Below are 21,514 nucleotides of genomic sequence, written 5' to 3' on the forward strand. Positions count from 1 at the left end.
TTGAAGTAATTTTTACAGCTAGATGATGGGTTAAGTAAGAAAGAAGGATGGCAAAAGAAGATTGAATACCAATAGAGTTACATTTTTATATGTGCTGTATGAAGGAGGGCATAATTCTGAAAGTGTATTTTCTGAAGGTCAGAAAACTGGATTTTATCATTACAGAACAATAGTACATATTCACAATATTAACTAGAAGTCTTAAGTTACCTGGAACAACAACCAAAGCTCCCTAACCCCCATTCTGCAGTGTTTTTTTCCTTGTTATTTAATCTTTCTAGGCTCATTATTCACAGCTTTTCTTGTGTGTGTGTGTGTGTGTGTGTGTGTGTGTGTGTGTGTGTGTGTGTGTGTGTGTTTTACTGTATATTTCTTGGACCTATAAACCCAGGCATATAACTTGCCATATATCCACAGTCCCTAATGCAAGCTTGAAATAATATATTAACACAGATGATTGGTAGAGTTCTACACATTTGAGTTGTTTTTAAGAGGAATGCCCATTTGATAAGGTTTGTTAGTAGTAATGGCAAAAAATGCTGAGTTGTGAGCAGGACGTGGCAGGTAGAGAGCAGGTAGAGAAGGAAATGAAGGGATCGATTCTTTGAAAGAAGTTGTATAACCAGAAGAATCCATATTGTGGCTGAACAAATCTCTCAGGTAACAGATATGTATAACATACTTCTGACCCTTTAAAGTCAGTCTGGAGCTATGCTAAAGTATAATGTTGAATCATTTGTTTAAAGCCAAGGTTAAATGTAAATTTTTGCTTTGTAGAGCAAGATGGAGAAGGCGTTATAGAAACCTTAAAAAAATACGAAGATAAAATCCAGCAACTGGAAAAAGATCTTTACTTCTATAAGAAAACCAGCAGAGATCTCAAGAAGAAACTGAAAGAGACTGCGCGAGGAGGAGCATCACCGCGGCAGCTCTCATTAGCAGAGCGTAAGGCTTTGAGTGCCACCTGCCATGTTAACCCTGCCTCCCCTTCCCAAACATCTGCTGAGTCCTGCCTGACGCATAGTGAGCACTTCCCAAGTGACCAGGTGGTTTAGGGGAGGTACTTAGTTTGTCTCTGTAGACAGTGTTTCCTCAGTTTGTATGTAAGACAGACCCCGTGAGGAGTGCTGGGAACATGAACACATGTATGTGTGTAGATAATGGTCATGCTTTTCTTTTCTTTTTCTTTCTTTTTGTTTTTTATTTTGTTTTGTTTTTTGAGACGGGGTTTCTCTGTATAATGTCCTAGATGTCCTGGAACTCACTCTGTAGACCAGGCTGGCCTCGAACTCACAGAGATCCACCTACCTCTGCCTCCTCAGTGCTGGGATTAAAGAGGTGCACCACCACCACCACCATCACCCCCTGGTGATCACTTTTTTCTTATGGGCAAAGCTTTATTCATTATGGAAAATATTAAAATCAAATTTGAAAATGAAGGTATAATATGCCCAAAGTATTGTTTCAGAAGAATATATATAAAGGTTGTCTCAAATCATATCTTGTGGTAGTATAAAGGCTGCACTTAGTTCTTCCTTGTGTGGTGAATTAATGAATTGAACCTCTTCCCTCTTGAACTGAGAGTGTTGTACCTCACCCATGCTCAGCAAGTATACACTCTTAAGGTTAGCCTTAGTGCAGACTCGTAAATCTGCCCTGGAGTTTATCAATATGAACAGTAGCTACAGCCTTGTTAACAATCTCTTATTAACCACTAAGGAATGTACTTGATTTCAAACATTAAAAATGTGTAAAACTTAAATATATAAGCTATGCTAAGTAATACACAAACTGTAGAAATGATTATTTTTACTGATTGCCTGCTATGTGAGAGTAGCTTTTGCTATCCTTGACCTTCAGCCCTTAGGGCGGCCCTATCATTTAACTCTTACTTTCCTATGTTATAAGAAAGTAAGCCTTCTGAGTACCATAAACACTGTACAGAGGAAATGCAGTGGTTAGGAGAATTGGCCGCTCTTGCCACAGACCTAGGACCTACATGGCAGCTCACAGCCACCTGTAACTCCATCTCCAGAGAGTCTGAAATCCTCTGGCCTCACAAACATACATGCAAACACATAATAAATAAATGAATCTTTTAAAACAAGACTTTAAAAAAAATGTTCAAAGTAGAATAGTACAAGTGAAACTCAGGTCAGTCCTAAGGTGTGCCCTCCAGAAATTTAAAAAAATGACCAAATTCAAAGATATTTCCTTGTATAACCATTAAATGTACATATGTAAAATTAGTCCCTTCATAATAAAACAGTTACCATGACAAAGTACTCTGCAAAAGTCAGAAGCTCCTGGAAAGTAATATATTATTCCTTTTTATAAGACCTCAAAATAGGAGGGCAATCAATATTTCTGAAATAGCTTGACCCCAGATTTAAAAGTTAGGAAGTTTATAGAAGAAACACTTTAGCTGATTTTTAAAAATAATTTCTATGACTAAAGAAGATATTAGCCAACCATATTCTAGTTTATAATTTAGGGTTTAAAACAACCAACTTTGTAAACTTTGAGCTTGATCCCTGGTACTGGGGAAACCAAGCAGAACTTATTGTGAAGCTTTTTCAAAGCTTCCCTCCAAACCAGAACGAATGGACTAGGTGCTGGCACAGGTCTTCACACGGAGGGAGGACAGACACAAAGGTGACACTAAGCAGTGGCTCCCGAAGTTGGCTGTGCGAGCTTTCTAGTCACCATTGAGCTTTAACAGTCCTGCCGTCAGTGTCTGCCCACGGAGCCAGCTCTCTGAGCAGTCGTACATGAGACAAGACCTGGGAAGCCAGGACCCAGACACGCCCACTGGGTTTCTTTCCATTATTATTTATTGTGTGTGCATGTATGTGTGTGAGCGTGGGGGTGGGGGTGAGGGGTCAGAGACACAACTTGCAGCAGTCAGTTTGCTCCCTTGATAATGTGGGTCGGTTTAAAGGCAAGCTCCAGGTAGGGGGAGAAGGTAACCCTGTGTGGGCTTGAGTGCTGCCAGGATACCACCTGTGTTTACATTTTGACTTCAAGGACTAAAAAGTATACGAAACATCTGACATCACGTGTTAAAGTTGGCAACTGATTTATCACTACTAACTATGTGATAAACCACAAGCAAGATTTTATATTGGATATGTTATAATTGAAGACTTCTGAGGTTTTAACTCTCCAGTCACCCTTAATCATCCACTGAAGGGGGCTGTACTCACCAAAGGTGTATGCCCTGACCTCCATTCTGATAGCAGAAGTTGTGGAACACATCACAGACTACAGATGGATAACAGAATATTGCTATCATGCTAGGGGCCAGCCAAGACCGGGTTTTCATACGTGTATGTGAGGACGAGTGCCTGGAGGTAAGGGCAGAGCAGGCTTAACTTGGCCCGAACTTGGCATTAACCAGTAACAAGCCAAGCAAAGAGAGAAATCAAAATGGAGAGATGGCTCACTGGTCTTGCACAGGACCCAAAGTTCAGTTCCTGGCACCCATGTCAGGTGGTTCATAACGCCTGTTAAGTCCAACTTTAGGGGACCTGACAACCTCTTCTCGCCTCCTCAGGCACTGCACACACGTGATACCCATACATACATGCAAGCAAAACGCTCAGATACATAAAAATAGATAACTCTTCAGGCTAGAGAGGTGGCTTAGCGGTTAAAAGCACCGCCTGCTCTTCCAGAGAACGCAGGTTTGGTTCCCAGTACCCACATGGCAGCTCACAGTAGTTTCCGGCCCTAGTCCCGAAGCATATGTATCCTCTTGCTCTCCGCAGGCATCATACATATATATGCAGTAGGTGTGCAGACACACATGCAGGCAAACACTATTCACACAAAATAAAGCAGTGAATTACATTAAATTAAACTTAAAAAATTAATAACTGTTTTTTAAAAGATTTCAGAGACACACCAAGTACTCAGGTTTCTAGAGATTACCAAAATCACTACATGATTTTTCAACTTAAGTGAGTTTAAAAAAAAAATCTGTTATTCACATTTATAAATGAAATTTATAAGTGAATCAAGATTGATTCTTAGTCACACATCTATTTGAAGAAGTCATTAAGCAAAAGTCTGAAAACACTGTATATGTTCAATCATAATGCTGTAGTTAGTACCTGGTTTTGAGATGTTTCTTTTGTTTTGTGTGGATTCTCCTTAGACCGTGATGCTGGAGATGGAGTCCTGAATCCGGAAGAGGCGGCTGTGCTTTCTGAAGAACTAAAATGGGCATCTAGAACTGAAAATACAAAAATGAGTGGAAGAGAAAGAGAAGTAGACAATTCTTCAAGTAGCTTAAAAACCGAACCACTGCCTGTGCAGACTCTGGAAGGTAGCCCAGACTCACTTCCAGTCCACGGCTCGTTAGCACCCTCCAGTGGCCGACTGTTAACCAATGCCGATAAGCCAGAGGACCATCCCTTCGAACAACCTCCGAGTCCACCGCCCTCCCAGTTTCAGCCTGTGGGAAATGCGGGGCAGCTTCAGGGTGTCAAGCCCGTTAGACTGTGTCGCAGAGAATTACGTCAGGTTTCTGCTTTGGAGCTGTCTTTGCGACGCTCCGGTCGTGGAGCTGGGACCCGGTCTGTAATTGCGGATTCCCTTGAAGTGCCCGGGGAAACCTAGCGACTTCAAAGCATAGGCATTGGACAATAAAACTTTTAATTTAGTAAATATGTGAATGATCCCTTTTTCTAACTAACTTACAAAATGAAAACTCAGGGTCACCAGCTTTTTCCCAGGATATAGGAAAGGGGGGTTGATAGTACTCTTTTTTTTTTCCATTTTTCTTTATTAAGAAATTTTCTACTTATTCCACATACCATCCACAGATCCCCCCTCTTCCCTCCTCCCACCCCCCAGCCCTCTTTCCCAAGCCACCCTACATCCCCACATCCCCCAAATCGAGGTCTCCCATGGGGAGTCAGGAGAGCCCAGCACACTGAGTCTAGGCAGGTCCAAGCCCCTTCCCACTGCACCAAGGCTGTGCAAGGTGTCACACTACAGGCACCTGATTCCCAGAAGCCTGTCCATAGACCAAGGACAGATCCCTATCCCCCTGCCTGGGTGCCCCCTAGCCAAAACCTGGAAACAACCTAGATACCCCTCAACTGAAGAATGGATAAAGAAAATGTGGCACATATACACAATGGAGTATTACTCAGCACTAAAAAAACAATGGTATCATGAAATTTGCAGGCAAATGGATGGAACTAGAAAATATCATCTTGAGTGAGGTAACCCAGACTCAGAAGGACAAACATAGTATGTACTGACTCATAAGTGGATTCTAGATGTGAGGGAAGGGATGGCCAGATGGTACTCTTGTGTACTATAGTGTATTTTAGGGTTTTACTATTTCATAAATGCATTTTTGAATGCTTGGTACATTGAACTATTTCTACTTATATAAGTGTATTTAAGTTCTTTTCCAGGAATATTTGCTTTATTTTTTAAGTACATTTGAAGAACAAAACTAAGACTAAAACACTTTTCAAATGTATATTATTCTATATAATATAAAGGCGTATTATAGAAGTACATTATAACCCTTAAGTATTGGAATGTTAAAGTATACATATGTTGCTATTTTTTAGCTCCAGATAAATCCCAGTTGTGCCAGAGTTACCTACCTACTGTGTTTGTTTGGTAAGATGAAAATGTTTGCCAGAATTAAGCCTGAGGGCCAAGGGTGCATCACAGTTGTTAGGATCCACAGAGGTGGCACATCAGCCTTAACTCTAACATGGTATCTTTCATTTTTATAGTTATATATTCTTTGTTTGATAATACAATAGAATGCAAGTTTTCACCTTTATCTTGCTCTGTGCATTTCACATCCCTCTCATATGTCTCATATGATGACAGAATTGTGAGAAATGTCTGCAGTTCCTGGAACAGGACAGGGAACCACATAGAGTAACATAAAACATTCCAGCATTCTAAGGAGCAGCATGGCCTTGTGGAGTGCGTGGGTAATGCATGCATCTGACAGGCTAAAAGTTGAGACCTGACCATCTCAGCTTTCCAGCTTTGAAGACCCGATGGCACTGGGGTGTAAATATGTACATGAAATCTTGTTAACATTTCCCTTTAAGTTGTTCCGGTTCAATTAAATGAGCAATTAGTTCTTCCCTGCCATATTTGTCTATGGTAGGCAACATCTCATCATAATGCCCTGAAATATTGTTCCTTTTCCAAACTTTCATGTGTAAGTCAGGGTTGGTTTTTGTTTTGGTTTGGGTTTTTTCGACTAATTAAAGTTGTGTGGAGCCAGTAGCTTACAGGTGCTTACTCAGTTCCCACTGAATTCTCTTGCCACCTCCTTCCTTGCTGAGTTTATTTTTTAAAGTGTATCTATGTTTACACACACACACACACACACACACACACACACACACTATATCATATATTAGTATTGTGGCAAAAAGTCAGTGCCTTCAACTAAACATGTTATATGTTAATCTGGGTGTGGTGGCACACCCCTTTAATCCCAGCACTCTGGAGGCAGAGGCAGGTGGATCTCCGTCTGCCTGGTCTATATAGTGAGCCCTAGGACAACCAGGACTACATAGAGAGACCTTGTCTCAAAAAACAATTATGTAGCAGTAAATATCTTTTTATTAATGAAGGTCTTAACTGTAAATTTCTTTAAGAATAAATAACGTGCTATGCCTCAGTAAGCAATTCATACAATTATGTGTTTTGATGCTAGAATCTCTTTTGCCCAAAGAATTAAAACATTTACTGTACCTGTGGAAATATAAACCTCGTTTTCACTAGCAAAGCAACAGAAGTTACATAAAACTACAATGATTTCATCATACAATACAATGTGAATTGATTGCCAAGTAACAAAAGTATTTTTCCCCTGTTTTGTTAAACATTTCATTTGTATCTTGTATATGCTTTGATAGATTTTATTCACATACTAAAACATATATAATGTTCCAAACATGTAATTTAGGTTGAACAATTCAGTCTAGTTAGGTCAGTATGCTTACAAAGTAATCAAAATATAAGGTACCTCCTCCACAGTGCAAACTCAGCCCCATTCTCCATGGGGGTGTGCAAGCATTTGTCTGCTCCTGCATATTCACTGGGCATGTGCCTGTGGAGGCCAGAGAAGGAAGTTGGGTACTTGCCACATAATTTTTGGGGAAAGAGTTTCTCACTGAACCTAATCACTATCTAGACTAGGCTGGCTAGCCAGCAAGCCCCCAAGAGCACCTGCTTCTCTGCCCGCCCCGCCCCACCCTGCCTCGCCCCGCCCCGCCCCGCCCTGCCCCGCCCCTGCAATGCTGGGGTTTACAGTCCCCACCACACCTGGACAAACTCAGATCCTCATGCTTACGCAGCAAGCATTTGGCCTCCTGAGCCGTCTCCTCAGCCTGACTTTCTCAGTGTATATAAAATGGGGCTTTTGTTTTGTTTTTTCAAGACAGGGTTTCTCTGTGCAGCTCTGGCTGTCCTGGAACTCACTCTGTAGCCCAGGCTGGCCTGGAACTCAGAGATTCATCTGCCTCCCTAGCTGGTATTAAAGGTGTGTGCCACCACCTCTGAGCTTATATAAAACAGGATCTTTGTTGTTGGGTATATTCTCACATTTTCCACGTGCAACAGAACATTTAAAGGGAGAATGGTTCGCCTCTTTAAATATCCTTTTCGTCGCTAACTGGAGTGTTTGTAGGAGAAGTTTGTAAATCTGCAACCGTGGGGAATGACAGCAGGGATGCAGTTGCTTCTGCGCCCCTTCCTGAGCTGGGGTCACCGCAGGCTGTGGGCACACTAGAAGGTGCTCTGCTGCCCTCGGCACTGGATGCTCCTTTAGTTTGATTTCACTTCTGATGGAATTGTTTGGGCCCCTCAGTTACTCATATCCTTATGAACCTGGAGTTCAAAGAGTCAACAGAAATACATTATGATTTTTAATGACATGGACTTGATTTTCATTAGCTATTACTTTGTTTATACTAATCTACAGCAATAAAGTCAGGCTTACTTAAGAACAGGTGCCTTACATGACTGGTTATAATGGAATCAAATCACTAACTAGTAAGGGCAGTTCGTGCTCAGCACAGGTTCTCAAACATGAGGTGCAGGATGATACGCAGGGGTCCAAGTAGAAGGTCATTCATAGTGACAGTTCTCTTCTTTGGAATTTTAAAAATATTATGTGTATCTTACATTTAAAACTGGAACATGCTATAGGCTGTCTTAATCTGGGTAACATTTTCAAAACGTACCAAATGTGAGAATGAGCCCCTCTACAATAACTGTCTCTAGTACTCTGAGTACTGGCTGTGAGCCTATAGTGGTGTAATTAGAGTCACAAGTAGGGTCACTTACCTGGTTCACCATGAGAGCACATCCACCCAGAAGGCAGTGTTTTACCTCTGCAGTTGCTGCTGGTGGCTGGCTGTGCAAGGGATTTAACTGTTTACATTCTCTACAGAAATACACGCCTCACCTGCACATGGCCACTGCTTATTTGCTCCTCTTAGCATGAACTGCTCACAGGCACCAAATACTGAAAATGGTATTTGATGGTCATAACATCCTTTGAAATGAGCCAAGCATGAGAGTAATCAGAACCAGGGAAGTTATAAAAAGAAAGAAAGAAAGCCTTATGTTACAGTGTCATTTTTAATGTTTCCAGTGGTTTTCATTTGCTCCCACTCGAGACAGTTTTATTAGAATTTAAAGCTGGGCGGTGGTGGCGCATGCCTTTAATCCCAGCACTTGGGAGGCAAAGCCAGGTGGATCTCTGTGAGTTCGAGGCCAGCCTGGTCTACAGAGTGAGATCCAGGAAAGGCGCAAAGCTACACAGAGAAACCCTGTTTCGAAAAACCAAAAAAAAAAATAATAATAATAATTTAAAAGAAACCCCTCCCCTAGGGAAGGCAAGCTGTATTTGTCTCTTTTAATATATTTTAATTTTTTTTATAGGAAGGCCCTTGTAACAGAGCCCCAGACCTTAGCACAACTGACTCCATGATAGAAGTGCCGTTCAGTCTGTAACACTCAGCTTGTAGACAGCACCACCTGCCAAAACTTTTCAGAGGCCTAACCCATCAAAGCCCACAGTTGGGGGAAGTCTCTAAGTACACTGACCTTGCCTTTTGGCTTCTGCAGTTAGTTACACTTCTGGCTAACTGTTCTTGTTAACTCAAGTATGACAACCCAGGATATGGTTGCTGTGCTTAAAAGCTCACCCTGGAGGCCCAGCGGCAGCCGGCAGAGACAAGCAGACACAGGTAGGCCCGTGGCAGCGGCAGCCCAAAGAGGTAGACAGGCCCGGCCAGCAGAGACATACAGGCCCGGCGACAGCCTGCAGAGGTAGACGAGCCCCGCAGCAGCGACAAGCAGAGGCAGGGACGCCTCTAACCCTAACAACTGGGGAAGAAGCTTTCTCCATGGGACAGAACCAGAACGAATCTGAACACTCCGTCTGAGGACAACCCAGGGCCCAGCTGCTGATCCTGCGAAACCCAACAACTTGGGGTGTTGGTGAGACTACCCCGCTCAGCTGAAATCCATCCGGGAGAGGATTCAGATCCCTACAGTTTGAAGTCTGAAGAAACAAGATCAGCTGAGGCGTTGACGAATGAACAAAACGTGACCTGGGAACACAGAAGAAGGCGCTGTCCAGCCACCAAACCAGATTACCAGGATCATAAGTATATACTTCACCGACTGAGATCAGCTGCCCCTGAAGAAACAGCCCAATAGCACCAACTTAACCAAGAACTCCTACTGAACCAGGACTAAAAATTAGAACAAGAAAGGCACTCTCAGGCACAGACACCACCTGCACAGAGCAGAGGAAGAGATGAGTAGACGCCAGTGCAAAAATACAGGCAACAACATAAAGACCTATATGGCAACATCAGAACCTAGTGATTCTACACCTGAAAGACCTGAACATACCAAGACAGAAGAAACAGAAGAAATCAACCCTAAAGACGACTTTAAGAAGAGGATAGAGGCCCTTAAAGAAGAAATAAAACATTCCCTTAAAGAGGAAATAAAAAATTCCCTTAAAGAGGAAATGAAAAACTCCATTAAAGAGGAAATAAAAAAAAAAACTCCCTTAAAGAAATGGAAGAAAAAACGAACAAAAAATGGGAAGAAATCAAAGAAAGCCAAGAAAAAGCAATTAAACAGATGAAAGAAACATTCCAAGATCTGAAAAATGAATTTGAAACAATAAAAAAAAACACATGCTGAGGGAATGCTGGAAATAGAAATCCTAACTAAACGAACAGGAACTACAGAAACAAGCATAACCAACCGATTGCAAGAGATGGAACAGAGAATCTCTGACACTGAAGACACAATAGAGAAAACAGATTCGTCAGTCAAAGAAAACACTAAAGACAAAAAAGTCGTAACACAAAACGTCTAGGAAATTTGGGACACCATGAAAAGACCAAACCTAAGAATAATAGGGATAGAAGAAGGAGAAGAATACCAACTCAAAGGCACAGAAAATATATTCAACAAAATCATAGAAGAAAACTTTCCTAACCTAAAGAAAGAAATACCTATGAAGATACAAGAAGCTTACAGAACACCGAATAGGCTGGATCAAAAAAAAAAAAAAATCCCCTCGCCACATAATAATCAAAACACTAAACACACAGAACAAAGAAAAAATATTAAGAGCCACAAAGGAAAAGGACCAAGTAACATATAAAGGCAAACCCATCAGAATAACACCAGACTTCTCAATAGAGACTATGAAAGCTAGAAGATCATGGACAAATCTCATGCAGACACTAAGAGACCACGGATGCCAACCCAGACTATTATACCCAGCAAAACTCTCAATCACCATAGGCAGAGTAAAAAAACTATTCCAGGATAAAACCAGATTTAATCAATACCTGTCCACAAACGAGCCCTACAGAAAGCACTAGAAGGGAAAATCCAACCCAAAGAAGCTAAACACATCCATGAAAAATCAAGCAATAGATAATCCCACACCAACATACACCACAGAAGGACAACACAACACAACCACAGGAAATAACAATTACTGGTCATTAATATCCATCAATATCAATGGTCTCAACTCACCTATAAAAAGACACAGGCTAACAGAATGGATAAGAAAACAGGACCTATCCATCTGCTGCATACAAGAAACACACCTTAACTTCAAAGACAGACACTACCTCCGAGTAAAGGGCTGGGAAAAGGCTTTCCAAGCAAATGGACCTAAGAAACAAGCTGGTGTAGCTATCCTACTATCTAATAAAATAGACTTCAAACTAAAATCAATCAAAAAAGATCAGGATGGACATTACATATTTATCACGGGAAAAATCCACCAAGATGAAGTCTCGATTCTAAACATTTATGCTCCAAATACAAAAGCACCCACATTCATAAAAGAAACACTATTAAAGTTTAAAACACACATCAAACCCCACACATTAGTAGTGGGAGGTTTTAACACACCACTCTCACCAAAAGACAGATCTACCAGACTGAAACGTAACAAAGAAATAAAGGACCTAACATGTTATGACTCAAATGGACCTAATAGATATCTACAGAATATTCCATCCTAACACAAAAGAATATACCTTCTTCTCAGCACCCCATGGAACCTTCTCAAAAATTGACCACATGCTTGGACACAAAACAAATCTCAACAGATACAAAAAAATTGGAATAACATCCTGTATCTTATCAGACCACCATGCCTTAAAGTTAGACCTCAACAACAACAAAAATTATAGAAAACCCACAAACTCATGGAAACTGAATAATGCCCACCTGAAACATCAATGGGTCAAGGAAGAAATAAAGAAATTAAAGATTTCCTAGAATTCAGTGAAAATGAAAGTACAACATACCCAAACTTATGGGACACTATGAAAGCAGTGCTAAGAGGAAAATTCATAGCTCTAAATGCACACATAAAGAAGATGGAGCAATCCCATACCAATGAATTAACAGCACAACTGAAAGCTCTAGAACAAAAAGAAACAAACTCACCCAGGAGAAATAGACACCAGGAAATAATAAAATTGAGGGTTGAAATCAACGAAATAGAAAACAAGAGAACAATACAAAAAATCAATGAAACAAAGAGTTGGTTCTTTGAAAAAATCAACAAGATAGACAAACCCCTAGCCAAATTAACCAAAAGGCAAAGAGAGAGCACCCAAATTCACAAAATCAGAAATGAAAAGGGAGACATAACAACAGACAACGAGGAAATCCAGAGAATCATCAGATCATACTTCAAAAACCTGTACTCCACAAAAATGGAAAACCAGGAAGAAACGGACAATTCTCTGGATAAATACCACATACCAAAATTAAATCAAGACCAGATAAACCATTTAAATAGACCAATAACCCCTAAAGAAATAGAAATAGTCATCAAAAGTCTCCCAACCAAAAAAAGCCCAGGACCAGATTGTTTCAGTGCAGAATTCTACCAGACTTTCAAAGAAGAACTAATACCAATCCTCTTCAAAGTGTTCCACACAATAGAAACAGAAGGAACACTACCAAACTCTTTTTATGAGGCTACAATTACCCTGACACCCAAACCACACAAAGATGCAACAAAGAAAGAGAACTACAGACCAATCTCCCTCATGAACATTGATGCAAAAATACTCAACAAAATATTGGCAAACCAAATCCAAGAATACATCAAAACAATTATCCATCACGACCAAGTAGGATTCATCCCAGGGATGCAAGGATGGTTCAACATACAAAAATCAGTCAATGTAATACGCCATATAAACAAACTGAAAGAAAAAAAAACACATGATCATCTCCTTAGATGCTGAAAAAGCCTTTGACAAAATCCAACACCCCTTCATGATAAAGGTCTTAGAAAGATCAGGAATACAAGGAACATTTCTAAACATAATAAAAGCAATTTATAGCAAGCCAACAGCAAACATCAAATTAAATGGAGAGAAACTCAAAGCGATGCCACTAAACTCAGGAACAAGACAAGGCTGTCCACTCTCCCCATATTTATTCAATATAGTACTAGAAGTTCTAGCTAGAGCAATAAGACAACAAAAGGAGATCAAAGGGATACAAATTGGCAAGGAAGAAGTCAAACTTTCACTATTTGCAGATGATATGATACATAAGTGACCCCAAAAACTCTACCAGGGAACTCCTACAGCTGATAAACTCCTTCAGTAAAGTGGCAGGATACAAGATCAACTCAAAAAAAATCAGTAGCCCTCCTATACACAAATGATAAAAGGGCTGAGAAAGAAGTCAGAGAAACATCACCCTTTACAATAGCCACAAATAATATAAAATACCTTGGGATAACACTAACTAAACAAGTGAAGGACCTTTTTGACAAGAACTTTAAATCTCTAAAGAAAGAAATTAAAGAAGATATCAGAAAATGGAAGGATCTCCCATGCTCATGGATAGGTAGGATTAACATAGTAAAAATGGCAATCTTACTAAAAGCAATCTACAGATTCAATGCAATCCCCATCAAAATCCCAACACAATTCTTCACAGACTTGGAAAGAAAAATACTCAACTTCATATGGAAAAACAAAAGACCCAGGATAGCTAAAAGAATCCTATACGATAAAGCAACCTTTGGAGGCATCACCATCCCTGACCTCAAACTCTACTATAGAGCTATAGTAATAAAAACATCTTGGTACTGGCATAAAAACTGACATACGGACCAATGGAATCGAATTGAAGACCCTGACATTAATCCATGCACATATGAACACCTGGTTTTTGACAAAGGAGCCAAAACTATACAATGGAAAAAAGAAAGTATCTTCAACAAATGGTGCTGGCATAACTGGATGTCAATATGCAAAAGATTACAAATAGATCCATATCTGTCACCATACACAAAACTCAAGTCCAAGTGGATCAAAGACCTCAACATAAATCCAGTTACACTAAACTTAATAGAAAAGAAAGTAGGAAGCACTCTTGAACGAATTGGCACCGGAGACCATTTCCTAAATAAAACACCAACAGCACAGACCCTGAGCACAACAATTAATAAATGGGACCTCTCGAAATTGAGAAGCTTTTGCAGGGCAAAAGACACAGTCAATAAGACAAAAAAACAGCCAACAGAATGGGAAAATATCTTCACCAACCCCACATCTGACAGAGGATTGATCTCCACAGTATATAAAAAACTCAAGAAACTAGACATCAAAATACTGAACAGTCCAATTAAAAAATGGGCTAAAGAGCTAAACAGAGAATTCACAAAACAAGAACTACAAATGGCTGAAAGACATTTAAAGAAATGCTCAACATCCTTAATCATCAGAGAAATGCAAATCAAAACGACTCTGAGATACCACCCTACACCTGTCAGAATGGCTACGATCAAAAACACCAATGATAGTCAATGTTGGAGAGGATGTGGAGCAAAGGGAACACTCCTCCACTGTTGGTGGGAATGTAAACTTGTACAACCACTGTGGAAATCAGTATGGTGGTTTTTCAGAAAATTAGGAATCAAACTACCTCAAGACCCAGCCATCCCACTCTTGGGCATATACCCAAGGAATGCTGATTCATACCATAAAGATACATGCTCAGCTATGTTCATAGCAGCACTTTTTGTAATAGCCAGAACCTGGAAACAACCTAGATGCCCATCAACGGAAGAATGGATGGAAAAAATGTGGTACATATACACAATGGAGTACTACTCAGCAGAGAAAAACAATGAAAGCATGAAATTTGCAGGCAAATGGATGGAACTAGAAAAAATCATCCTGAGTGAGGTAACCCAAACCCAGAAAGACAGTCATGGTATGTACTCACTCATAAGTGGATTCTAGATATAAAATAAAGAACAATCAGACCACAACCCATAGAACCATAGAGGCTATATATATAGCATGGAGGTCCCTAGGACGACTGTGGCTTATAATAAATTTCAGTTTTACTCAATTATTGAAAAAAAAATAGCCAAAATGAATGGAAACACATGAACTATGAACCAAAGTCTGAGGGGCCCCCAGCTGGATCGGGCCCTCTGAATAGGTGAGACAGTTGATTGGCTTGATCAGTTTGGGAGGCATCTAGGCAGTGGGACCAAGTCCTGTGCTCATTGCATGAGTTGGCTGTTTGAAACCTGGAGCTTTATGCAGGGACGCTTGGCTCAGTCTGGGAGGAGGGGACTGGACCTGCCTGGACTGAGTCTATCAGGTAGATCACAGTCCTCAGGGGAGGACTTGTCCTGGAGGAGGTGAGAATGGGGGGTAGGCTGGGGGTAAGGGGAGGGGGTGGGAAGGAGGAGAATAGGGGAACCCATGGCTGATATGTAGAACTGAATGGTATTGTAAAATAAAATAAATAAAATAAAAATTAAAAAAAAAAAAAAAAAAAGCTCACCCTGAGAAAGGCTCGGTGCTACAGTGGGATCCCGAACACCCAGTGTAGTCACCAGCCGGCTGATAAAGACTTTCTATGGCTTAAACCCATGTCTGAGCAGTCTTCTCTGGTGGATCCCCACAACAGTCCCCAGTCACAGAACTGCCTTTATTTGGTAGCAATGTAATTTGAACCCAAAGATACTCAATTAGACCTAAGTGCTATATTCTACTGGCTAATTTTAACACAGAGACCTCGACTGGGTTATCGTCCTCTCCTCCCCTCCTGGAGCTCTCCTCTCTTCCTCTTTCCTCCTCTCGCTGCTCCCCCTCACTCTTTCTCTCTCCTCTCCCCCTTCCTCTCTCCTCTCCTCCCCTCTCTTCTTTGCCTCCCCTCTTCTCTCTGCTCCTCTCTTCTCTCCCCCCTCCTACTCTATCCTGTTCTCTACCCGCCATCACTTCTTCCTTCTGGCGAGCCTTTGCCTTACGCTCCTAGCTCTGCTATCTAGGCCGTGTGGACTGATGGGATGACAGGCAGTCACCACTGCACCAGCCTAAGAAACATCTTATGTATTGTTTCAGAAGAACCATCACTTGGACCCCAGACCCCCAATTATCTACGCAAATTATAGGCACATGGTGCTTTACCCTGAATCTCAACTGGGATCCAGGTGACTTCTGAGAAGACACATGTCTAGGGACAGGAATGGAGGGAACAGTACAGAAAGGTTTATAGGAAAGTATTTCATAAACCAGCAAAGAATTTTTTAAGTATTTGGAGGGGATTTATTTTAGTTTTCTAGCAAAAGAACTAAAACTTACTATCAATATTCAAGTGCCTCTAAGCCTACAGAAGACTCCTACAGAAGACAGACATAGAGGACCCTCCTGCAGAAGACAGACACCACAGAGGACCCTCCTACAGAAGACAGACACCACAGAGGACCCTCCTACAGAAGACAGACACCACAGAGGACCCTCCTACAGAAGACAGACACCACAGAGGACCCTCCTACAGAAGACAGACACCACAGAGGACCCTCCTGAAGGAAATTCATAGTGAGCACTGAACTTGCCATTTGAAAATACATGGCCCAGCTGGGTGGCGGTGGCACAGGCCTTTAATCCCAGCACTCGGAAGGCAGAGGCAGACAGATCTCCATGAGTTTGAGACCAGCCTGGGCTATAGAGCGAGTTCCAGGACAGGCTCCAAAGCTACACAGAGAAACCCTGTCACCAAAAACAAAAACAAAAACAAAAACAAAAAAAAAAAAGAAAGAAAAGAGAATAAAGAAAATACACAGCCCAGTTTTATATCTGTTTCTTTTCCTGGGGTTACCATTTACTCAGGATTTTATAAAAAGCCTTCTAAGGCTGAATTGGGGGAAACGAGAAGCCATACAGGTGACACACAAGAAGTCGTCACTATGTAACTAATGGAATTAGTGAAGACTTACGTGATTTTACAGTGGGGAACCACGAAGGGTTGGCCAAATATCTGACTTGGACAACCTGTTGATTCATCTCTACTAAGCAGTATAATCTCAATTATTTTGCTTAATTTTTCCTTCATTAAAAATATCCATGTGGAAAGGTTTTCACTGAGGACTGACTAAAACCAGTAGCCATTTGTCTGCCTTGAGAGGCTGAACTGTCCACTGTTGTTTGTGCCTTGCAGCAACGTTCCCCAACACCGTCAGGCTGAGGATTTAGCGGATTTATTAACTGATAGTTCTGATAATTTGCCAGTTTTAAGCTTGGTGGTGTTGTTATTTTTAGTGTGACTGCATTCTCCAGATAGGAAGAATGAAATGAGAATACTTTTATGCTGAAGCCAGTCTCTTTGAAATTACCATCATCTCAAGGTTGGGCAGCATCTGAATTGTTAATTCTAGGCCTCAGCCTAAGTATATCTCCTCTCACGGGACGTTTTCTCAGGTGGCTCTGGGTATCATCAATGATCACAACCTCAGTTATAATCTTAATAGAGTGCATTAATGGTGTTTTCTAAACCACCAGTAAGCCTCTTTAAAAATAAAAAGGCCACTTATCATTCTTTTACTCTTAAAAAAATTTCAAATGCAACATTTAATCACTTTAAGAAGAAAAATGACTATTTTAAATTATATATGGCAAACAGTCTGTTGCTTTACCAGAGAAATATACAAAAGTATATTATAAGTAGTGCATTGTTTAGGATGAGATTATCCATTGGTTCCCAACGGCTATGTAAGTAGAATAACTTCCAGTATGCATGTAGTAAAGCATTTTCTAAATGGGCTGACCTCCAGTTTAGTCATAGATCTTAACAACAGGAGCTGCCATATCCTCTGCATTTTCATGTGACTTCTGTCGGGAAAGTATTTTAAACACTCGCTGAATCCATTTTCCTAGGCATCAGTCATACTGTGTGACTACCCTTGACTTATGAGTGAAAAACTACATTTTTACTGAGATTTTGACCAGTATTTTAGGCTATTAGTTATTTCTTCCATTAGCAATAGTCACTTCAGAGTAACTGAACCAGACCAGAGCTGGGAGATGACATTTCTTGAAGCTGAAGAAGCCTGCTTCAGTTGGTAGTTCATTCCATAGGAAGGTAGTCAGACTGCCAGACATCATCATTGGCATGTCCTGATCTATGCTACCAGATACAGAAGTAATCAGAGCAAATTTGACGTTACCATGTCGCCTGTTCAGCATGGGTTTTCAGAGGGAGCTCCTTCCTATTAGTTTATACGTATCTAGCAACATTAAGAAATGCTTCATCTCAAGATCGGAGTATCCGTGACCTGAGCAGGCAAGCCAGGAGGACAAGACTCGAGGGAGTAGAACCTACAGTCTGAAGAGTTCTGTGGGATTGTGAATCAATAAGGGGAGAGGAAGACTTCCATATACTTCCTGAATGAGTGCCAGAAGGCTTGCCTAGCATGTAAAAAGCCCTAAGTTAATTTCCCAGCATCTAAAGGTAGAAAATGTAGTGTCTCCCATAAGCAAGGGAACTAGTTATTAAAGATCTGACTGATTTTAATTGGCCAAGTTATAGCAAACCTGGACTCCTCGGGGACAAAGACAGTGACCTGCATAGGTTTTTGTTTTGTTGTTGTTTGAGATGCAGTCTCTCTATGAGCTCTGGCTGTCCCAGAGATCAACCCACTTCTGCACCACACTGACAACCCCAGAACCCTCCCTACGCCACTGTGCTGTTAATGAGCTTTCCACAATAAAGGATTCCTTCAGTGATGCCTCACACCCAGCAGTGGGAGAGCTGCAGGTCTCTTCTCAGCTGTCTGCACTCCTGAGCTGTAACATGAATCTTAAAGGGTCTTATTAATAAAATCAAACCTGGTGCCAGTTATTGGGGTGAATGCTGGAAGATCAGAGAAGCAGAACAAGCCACAGCTAACCTCACCTGGCCAATCCCTCAGCTGGTCTTGTTTCCTCAGACTGGAAGTCTCTGAGTCCTTATCTGGAATGAATCTCAGCTGAACTGCTGCTAAAAGCCTAAAAGCTTAACCAGCTCTAGTTCCTGGTCCTCACACCTTATATACCTTTCTGCTTCCTGCCATCACTTTCTGGGATTAAAGGCGTGAGTCACCATGCCTGGCTGTTTCCAGTGTGGCTCTGAACTCACAGAGATCCGAATGGATCTCTGCCTCCAGAATGCTAGGATTAAAGGTGTGAGTGCCTCCATTTCCTGGCCTCTATGTCTGTCTAGTGGCTGTTCTGTTCTCTGATCCCAGATAAATTTATTAGGGTGCACGATATATTGGGGAACACAATACCACCACACTGAGTAGTGTCTGTGGCAGAGCAGGCAGGGAACCACGACGTGGTACAGCTTCTGCCTCGGCTTCATTGGCTAACTGATGAAAGCAGAATCCTGGAACAGGCAATTTGCTAGAAACATGTTTCCTTGGCATTTATAAACCCCTCCTGTTTAGTTTGCCTAGTTTTCTCTCTACCTATCAGCATTTCAGCTGTGTGTCCCACCAGAGTTGGAAAGTTTCATCATATGGTTCAAACACACTGGAGATGGGTTCTCTGGAGCTTTGGGAAGGGCCAGTTGGTCTCTAGCCCTAGCAGTCTTCTTCTCGGAGCCCCCTGCACCTTTACCTAGGCTAAGGGAATTTCGTTCCCCTCTCTCTTCAGCTTCTATTCATTAGATGCTTATGTTTTTATGTTTCTTGATCTGTGCCCTTATTTGGATAGAGTGCTTCTCTCTGGCAATTTCCTGGATAAAGCAGGTGGGAATCCTAATATTTAAGATTTGGGGCTGGAGAGATGGCTCAGCAGTTAAGAGCACTTGCTGCTTGTGCTGGCATTTTATGTCAGCTTGACACAGCTATAATCACGCTCCAGTATGGGCTGTCGGCAAGCCCATAGGGCGTTTTCTTAATTAGTGATTGATGGAGGGCCCAGCATATTGTAGGTGGTGCCATCCCTGGGCTGCTGGTCCTGGGTTCTGTAAGAAGGTGGGCTGAGCAAGCCATGGGGAGCAAGCCAGTAAGCAGCATCCTCCATGGCCTCTGCTTCAGCTCCTGCCTCCAGGATCCTGCCCTGCTTGAGTTCCTGTCCTGACTTCCTTCAATGATGACCAGCAATATGGAAGTGTGAGCCCAATAAACCCTTTCCTTCCCAAGTTGCTTTGGTTATGGTGTTTAATCACAGCAACAGCAAGCTTAACTAGGTATACTGCCCTACCAGAAGACCAGGCTTCAACTCCCAGCAGCCACAGGGTGGCTCAAAACCATCTCTAACTCCAGTTCTGGGGAGCCAGTGCACTGTTCTGGGCTCTGAGGGCACTGCATGCACATGGCACACAAACACAGAAGCAAGCAAAACACCCATATACATGAATTATTTTTGTTTTTTAATTTTTAAATTTTTTTAATTAAAAAAAACCTGATACATTTTTACACTCTGTGCACTGGTTTTATTAACACCCCCCCCACACACACACACACATCTTATTCTTTTAAAATTTCTTGTTTGATCATTTAGGCTGGTCTTTCATGCAAGGGGCTTCTCCAAATACATGCATATCCTAAAATATTACCTACATTTGAGAGCCAGTGATAGAAATCTAATGAGGTCTCTGATAATGTGGATAACTTCACTGTAAGAGTTTTTTTTTTAAAGTCACACTCCTCCTCACTATAGTGGGCCAAACTTCATATTTAGAGATCTCTTCACTTGGAGTAGCTGGTTCCCAAAGCACGCTAATCAGCTTTGCACTATGGTGGTAAGCACCTAACGTAGACAACTTACAGGAGAAGAGTAATTTCGGCTCAGTCTTGGAGGGCCCACCTGTGACTGGCTGGCCCCACTGCACTGGGACAGGAGCACTCGGCAAGTGAGACCACTCCTTTAACTGCTGGGGACTACATAAGGGAAGGTGTGGGTTCTGCCACCCCCTTCAGGAGCTGCCCCCACTGACCTAAAGACCTCCCACCAGGCCCCCCCTCTTTAAACTTCAATCACCTACCAGTAGCACTGAATGGCAACCAAGCCTTTACATGGGGGGTCTGGGGGAACAAAGAGGAGCTCTCTTCCCACATATGTATGGAGAGTCTGACATTGTGTAATGACGGGGATATGTCCTGAAAGCGTATGGTGATTTAGTCATTGTACAGCACAGAGGGCCACTTACACAGACAAACACAGCCAGATGTCCTGAGGCAACATTACCTTGGTTGGTTGTTGTTAGGCTGTGTTTTTATTTCTTTGAGATGGGGCTTTGTTTGCCTCAAACTCTTTTTGTAGCTTAGGCTGGCAGCAAACTCATGACCTTCCTGCTTCCACCTCCCAAGTACTGGAATGGAACTGTACAGCATCATGCACTTCGATCTCTGAGACCACTGCTGTATGTGGTGTGTTGTTAACCAAGACAACACATGACTACATATGAATAATAAAATGTGGATAACCAAGACAATGCATGGCTACATATAAACAATAAAACATGGATATTTGTTGTGGAATATTCCTTTACACTGTGTGAAGATGTGTCACTGTGATTGGTTTAATAAGGAGCTGAATAGCCATTAGCTAAGCAGGAGGTATAGGCGGGACTTCTGAACAGAGAAAAACTGAGAAGAAAGGAGGAAGTGCCAGCCAGACATAGAGGATACAAGACATGCAAG

The 21,514-nt window shown here is 41.6% G+C and overlaps 1 protein-coding gene and 1 long non-coding RNA gene across 4 annotated transcripts in view; one reads left to right on the plus strand and one right to left on the minus strand.

Annotated features, from left to right (window-relative positions):
- The window catches only part of Kif27 (kinesin family member 27), a 105,350-nt gene extending 100,679 nt beyond the window's left edge, over nucleotides 1–4,671 (plus strand). For 2 of the 3 annotated variants that reach the window (XM_037205682.1, XM_037205681.1), the window contains exons 17-18: nucleotides 778–1,023; nucleotides 4,160–4,671. In XM_037205682.1, the coding sequence (XP_037061577.1) occupies nucleotides 778–1,023; nucleotides 4,160–4,623 (710 nt within the window). In that variant the 3' untranslated portion in view covers nucleotides 4,624–4,671. The remainder of the gene's footprint in view (nucleotides 1–777; nucleotides 1,024–4,159) is intronic. The other variant, XM_028863210.2, reaches the window with a different exon arrangement.
- Nucleotides 1–18,197, minus strand: part of LOC119087989 — a 28,176-nt gene extending 9,979 nt beyond the window's left edge. The window contains exons 1-4 of the long non-coding RNA XR_005091538.1: nucleotides 18,053–18,197; nucleotides 7,603–7,887; nucleotides 7,025–7,108; nucleotides 4,116–4,237 (exon numbers count right to left, since the gene is read on the minus strand). This is a non-coding gene — a long non-coding RNA (uncharacterized LOC119087989). The remainder of the gene's footprint in view (nucleotides 1–4,115; nucleotides 4,238–7,024; nucleotides 7,109–7,602; nucleotides 7,888–18,052) is intronic.
- Nucleotides 18,198–21,514: the final 3,317 nt, after the last annotated feature.

The sequence above is a fragment of the Peromyscus leucopus genome, chromosome 5, assembly GCF_004664715.2.
Source record: "Peromyscus leucopus breed LL Stock chromosome 5, UCI_PerLeu_2.1, whole genome shotgun sequence".
Taxonomy (NCBI): Eukaryota; Metazoa; Chordata; class Mammalia; order Rodentia; family Cricetidae; genus Peromyscus; species Peromyscus leucopus.